At 51.1% G+C, this 5999-nt stretch overlaps 1 protein-coding gene across 1 annotated transcript in view; it reads left to right on the top strand.

Moving 5' to 3' along the window:
- Positions 1-5999, top strand: part of LOC105533664 (paired box protein Pax-8-like) — a gene marked incomplete at its 3' end in the record, with an annotated part of 46913 nt that overhangs the window by 31933 nt on the left and 8981 nt on the right. Inside the window, exons 3-6 of the mRNA XM_011972133.1 lie at positions 1193-1358; positions 3477-3674; positions 5348-5436; positions 5882-5980. Of these exons, the coding sequence (XP_011827523.1) occupies positions 1193-1358; positions 3477-3674; positions 5348-5436; positions 5882-5980 (552 nt within the window). The remainder of the gene's footprint in view (positions 1-1192; positions 1359-3476; positions 3675-5347; positions 5437-5881; positions 5981-5999) is intronic.

Consider the following 5999-nt stretch of genomic DNA (forward strand, 5'->3'; position numbering starts at 1 on the left):
TGGAAAATCTAACAGACAAGTATCCTCTTGCCTCTGAGTCTTTGCACATTCTGTTCCCACTGCCTGGAACAGTTTTCTCCCCTCTCTCCCTCACTTGGCCAGTACCTGTTTATCTTCAGTCTCAGCTTAGACCTCCTCAGGAACCCTTCTGTGTTTCCTTGAGCCAAGTCAAGTTCCCCTCCAGTGGTTCCCATAACTCTCTGTATGTCACCAGTCCCAAAAGTGGTCACAAAATATGTTAACTGGTTGTTTGCTGGTCTGGGACCTCACTGTAATAAACCCCATGAGGGAAGAATAGGGATCATGTCTGCCTTATTCACCTTGGCATCGTCAGGGACCTGTATAGTGCCTGGCACATAGTTGGCACTCAATTCATATGGATTTGACTGGATAGATGGGCTCAGAATGAAACATAGGCTGGGGCCAGAGAGCAGAGGCCAAGTCAGGAAAGCAGCTAAGGGAACGCGTACACATATCCATCCATGACATGGACAGATTTCCACAGTGGCCTGTAGCCCCCGTGTCCATCCTGGAACCCAGTGCTATCTATGCCTGTGAGGACTCTGCAGCAGGTCCCTGGTGCTCTGGCCTGTTAGAGAAAGAAGGAATCTTGGGGGTCATTTAGGCCAGAAGTCCACAGATAGGGCTCAGGCCTTCTCTGCCCAAGCTCTACCAGAGAGGTTCTACTTTTATTCTTTTGTATTTGTTTTTCTCAATGGGGTAGTATTTTAAAATCTGGTTCCATGAGGAGAAGGAGAAAGGTGAAAATCACCTGTGCCCTCATTTTACAAAAGGAAAAGAGACTCTGAGAAGAGAAGGGGTTTTTCTGAAGGTCAAACGGCTCAGTATTGGCATGGGAAGACCCCACATCCTCAACTCCTTACACACTTTTCAGAGGGAGGGAAGAAAATAGGGGATTGTGAATTGGAGTGAAGGGCTGAGTCTGCCTGGAGAGTCCCCAAGCCCAAGGTGCTCCTGTGACACCATCCCATCGTGGGGGATGAGCATCACATACCATTTATGCCAGCATCCTGGGAGAAAGAACTGCAGAGGGGCCCACAGGGCCTGGCCGTGGGATTTCGTGGTCACAGTCAAACACACACACACACCCCCGCACCTGCACTCATAGCTAATCCCCACCCAAACTCCTGCCTGGCCCTGATAACTGTCCCTGGGAATGTTGTCTCCTTAGGCCATGGAGGGCTGAACCAGCTGGGAGGGGCCTTTGTGAACGGCAGACCCCTGCCGGAAGTGGTCCGCCAGCGCATTGTAGACCTGGCCCACCAGGGTGTGAGGCCCTGTGACATCTCTCGCCAGCTCCGCGTCAGCCATGGCTGTGTCAGCAAGATCCTCGGCAGGTAAGCACGAAATTCACCGCGGGCTGCCTTCCCTGCAGGGCTTGACCTCTCCAGCTGACGTCAGGGCAGCTGGAGAATTCCCCTCCCGGGGAATAGGGATTTGCTCCCAATGTCCAGCTTTGGTCCTGAGACCTAAACAGTTATGGTGGTCCTTCTGGGCCTCCACCCCGCCACCATGTTTCTACTGTTTGCCCTTCCTTCTTTCTTTGTCCATTTATCCTTTTACTTTCTCCCTCTCCCTTCTTCTCTTTTGCTCTATGTCTCATTTGCTGTAGGCTGCTCTTCTTCTAAGGCAGGAGAATCTTCCCCAAAGGTCCTCCTCCTACCGAGACTTAGGGAAACTGGGCCACTAGGGAGGGGACACACAGTCAGATGAGCTCCCAAGGTCTAACCCCTACAAGAGGGACATCTGAGTTTATGCTTCTCAAACCGTAATTCCCCAAGACCCCAGATCAGCGCTTCGTAGCCCTGGCAGCACATGAGCGTCACCTGAGGAAGGCTGATTCTAAAAATAGCAATACTGTTTATGCCCCAGCCCAGACCAATTAAATCAGAACTTAAAGGAAATAGGCCCAAATTTTGGTTTATAACTCCCCAACCCGTCCGTCCCCAGCCAGAGACTCTAATTCTCTGCAGCCGGGGTTGAGAACCACTGAACCAAAGGTTCAGGAGAGACCAGGAGCAGCAAAGGCCTGCTTCTGAGCTGACACAGTCACAGATTCCAGTCTGCAAAGCCACTTCCATTAAAAACGCCTCTGTGCCAGAGCTTCCAGTCAGCTCTGTGTGCACGTGCCTGTCCCCCTGCTCTGACCCTGAGGTGGATTTAGGAGGAGGCCTGGACAAGGCAAAGGGACCTGGACTGTTCTTTGAACCGTGAAAAGCCCTGGCTCCCTTCCTGAAGTAGTTAGGGAAAGGTGTGATGCTTTGCTGGGCTTGGGAGAGGGGATTCCTGTGATGGGCTGTGGTGTCCCAGAGGAGATGAGTCCCGGATGGAAGCAACAGATGAATGGAGTTTTAAAGAGCCAGATTCTTTTTCATGCGGATGAGAGCAGACAGTTTCTACAACAAGAAGAGGAGGATATGCTGACATAGGCCGTTGATCTGCCAAAGCAACTACTTGGAGGATAAAGGGAGGGGAAGGGTGGAGGCCCCAGAAGAGGAGGCTCAGCTTAACAAGCTAGACCTGGCTGGGGATCCAAGCAAGGTCAGGATTCCAGAGTCCATGAGGAGAAGCTTCAACTTGAACCTGCTAAAACCTGATAGAAAACTAGTGACCGGGGGGTGAGGGATATGCCTCAAGCTTGGACAGGGCAGGGAGCAAAGGTGAACCAGCAAGATAGAGCAGAGGGTCCAGTGACCTCAGCTAGCTTTCTAAGTGGCCGAAGAAAACAGTCATTGGCTGGTGGCTGATGCTTGTAATCCCAGCTCTTTGGGAGGCCAAAGGCGGGCGTTTCACTTGAGGTCAGGAGTTTAAGACCAGCCAGGCCAACTCAGTGAAACCCGTCTCTACTAAAAATACAAAAATTAGCCGGATGTGGTGGCAGGTGCTTGTAATCCCAGCTACTGGGGAAGCTAAGGCAGGAGAATCGCTTGAACCCAGGAGGCAGAGTTTGAAGTGAGCCAAGATTGTCCCATGCACTCCAGCCTGGGTGACAGAGTGAGACCCTGTCTCAAAAAAAAAAAAAAAAAAAAAAAAAAAAAAAAAAAAAAAGTCGTGCTTTAGCCAAGAGAAGTTGGATAGAGCAAACTGCTGTGCCCCTGTCATTCACACATCAGGCACACCAAGATTTCCTTTCTTATAAGGGAAATCTTTTGTGTCCCATATGATGGCTGTTGCAGGTGCTAGGACACAAGAGACTGGTCAGAGGGAAGAGAGAGAGAGAAGCCAAGGTGAGGCCTTTAGCGGAGGGTGCTGGGTTGGCAGTAGCATGAACCTACCCATGCAAGGGAAACAGATAGTTCCATGCATATCAAGCATTTGAGGACAGCCTTGGGGGCACGTTTCACTCTCATACCCCTCCCCAGAGGCCTTAGAGAGGAGGGAGGCTCTGGCTAAGTCACTGTCTAAAGACCCCACCTGCTTATTGGGTAATTCTTTGGGGTTCTCTATTGGAGTAGGTACTACGAGACTGGCAGCATCCGTCCTGGAGTGATAGGGGGCTCCAAGCCCAAGGTGGCCACCCCCAAGGTGGTGGAGAAGATTGGGGACTACAAACGCCAGAACCCTACAATGTTTGCCTGGGAGATCCGAGACCGGCTCCTGGCTGAGGGCGTCTGTGACAATGACACTGTGCCCAGTGTCAGTTCCATTAATAGGTAAGAGAGAAAGCAGCCTTTGGCATCAGGCTGGGGCCCCTGGGCTTTGGGGAAATCAGGAAAGAAACAAGAAGGAACTGGCTTGGGTGGAGCAGAGGCCGGGAAGGGGCCTGATGCTGAAGAATCAGGCAGGGAGCACACCTGGCTCCAGGCAGATACCATACCTCCCTGCCTCCTGCCTTGCCCCATGCTGTGGGGCACCCTCCCCCTGGCCCCAAGCCATGGTGTGCTATCTACAGTTTCCTTCCTCAAACACCACATCCTCTTTCATTCAATAAAAGAATATTCATGAGTTGATCCTTTTCTAAGCCACCAGACCCCTAACCCGGCCCACATTCAAGCATTCACTCATTTTTTTAGTCCCTCAGTGATTCACTCACTGCCTCAATCAATCATTTACTTACTCGCTTGTTCATTAATTCATTCGCACATAATTCACTCATTCATCTTGTGCGAGGTCCTGGGGACACACAAAACCCATCTTTGCGGAGCTTACAGTTTAATGAGAACACAGATATTAATCAACTACCTACAAAAAATATTGTAAAAATACAGCTGTAAGTCCTGCTAAGAAAAGGAACATGAGGATATGCAAGCTAGCATAGGATTATTTGGTTTATGAAGGTCATGAGTCTTCCCCTGAGTAAGAAAAAATAAGAGAACTAGGTGAAAAGAGTTTAAATAGCTATGCAAAGGCCCTGTGGCTAATAGGATCAAAAGAAAACCAGTAGATAGGCCAGGTGCCGTGGCTCATGTCTGTAATCCCAGCACTTTAGGAGGCCAAGGCAGGTGGATCACCTGAGGTCAGGTGTTTGAGACCAATCTGGCCAACATGGTGAAACTCCATCTCTTCTAAAAATGCAAAAATTAACTGGGTGTGGTGGTGGGTGCCTGTAATCCCAGCTACTTGGGAGGCTGAGACAGGATAATCGCTTGAACCTGGGAGGCAGAGGTTGCAGTGAGCTGAGATCACGCCACTGCACTCCAGCCTGGGTGACAACAGTGAGACTCCATCTCAAAAAAAAAAAAAGAAGAAGAAGAAAAAGAAAACAGAAAGAAAAGAAAACCAGTAGATAGAGAGCAGGGGAGCATAAGATAGGCTGAAGTTGAAGATGTCAGCAGAGGTGGCCTTTCAGAGGCTGGGAGCTGTGTTATACCTTCTTGCGTTTGGTCATAAAGCAATGGGAAACTGTTGGCAGATTTTAAGCAGGTGGTCAACTTGCATTTCAGAAAGTCCACTGTGGCAGCAGTAGGGAGAATCACTTAGAAAGGATCAAGAGGGGATGGGCGTGGGCCAGTGAGTGACCGTGGAACAGTGGTGGTGACATGCACTAAGGTGCTGATGGAGAGAAGAAGAGAGGGGTCAACATTGGCGAGGTTCACAAGGTCAAAACACAGAACTCGATGATGGGTTTGATAGGAAAGAGAGGGAAGCAGATGTTAAGCCCCATCTCTGTTTTGGCCTTGAGCGACTGATGGTACCAATCATGAAATACAGACAACTGGGGAGGACTAGGCGTGCAGAGTAGGGTCACGGACTTTACTGTGAACAGTTGAGTTTCAAGTGCCTTTGAGATACCCAAAGGGGTGTCAAAAAGGCAACTGGGTCTGGGGCAGCCATGAGTTCTCTTTCCTCCTCTTCTCTCTCATGGCCTTTCTTCTCTTCATCACAGAATCATCCGGACCAAAGTACAGCAACCATTCAACCTCCCTATGGACAGCTGCGTGGCCACCAAGTCCCTGAGCCCCGGACACACGCTGAGTGAGTGCTGAGAGACCTGGATGCACACACATCCTTCAGTGTACCCACATATACACAGAGGCACACACAGACACACCCACACAGACACAGCTGTGCACAGTACCATTCACAAACCCATGTGTGGACTGAGCTGTGCCACTACGACAAAGTCTGGCCTGTTCCCAGGGCAGATTCACGGAACTATGGAGAGGTGCAAACATTTGAGACAGCTCTGACTCCAAGAATCCCTCCCACCAGCAGGCCCCCTGGAGGAAGGACCTGAGCCCCTTCGGGGCTCAGTCCATGGCTCGGCTTGCTGCCTCCTCCACAGAGTCAGCAGGGGCTGTGAGGGGTGTCACTCCTGCACCCTGACCCTCTCCCCGTACCCCCCGCAGTCACCCTGGAGTCACCCCAGGCCTGTGAGTGGTGTTACCCACCCCTGACTCTCTCCCTCTCCCCACTGCAGTCCCCAGCTCAGCTGTAACTCCCCCAGAGTCACCCAGGACTGAGGAGTGTCCCACCCCTGACTCTCTCCCTCTCCCCCGCTGCAGTCCCCAGCTCAGCTGTAACTCCTCCAGAGTCAC

Source organism: Mandrillus leucophaeus, unplaced genomic scaffold, assembly GCF_000951045.1.
Source record: "Mandrillus leucophaeus isolate KB7577 unplaced genomic scaffold, Mleu.le_1.0 Scaffold1275, whole genome shotgun sequence".
Taxonomy (NCBI): domain Eukaryota; kingdom Metazoa; phylum Chordata; class Mammalia; order Primates; family Cercopithecidae; genus Mandrillus; species Mandrillus leucophaeus.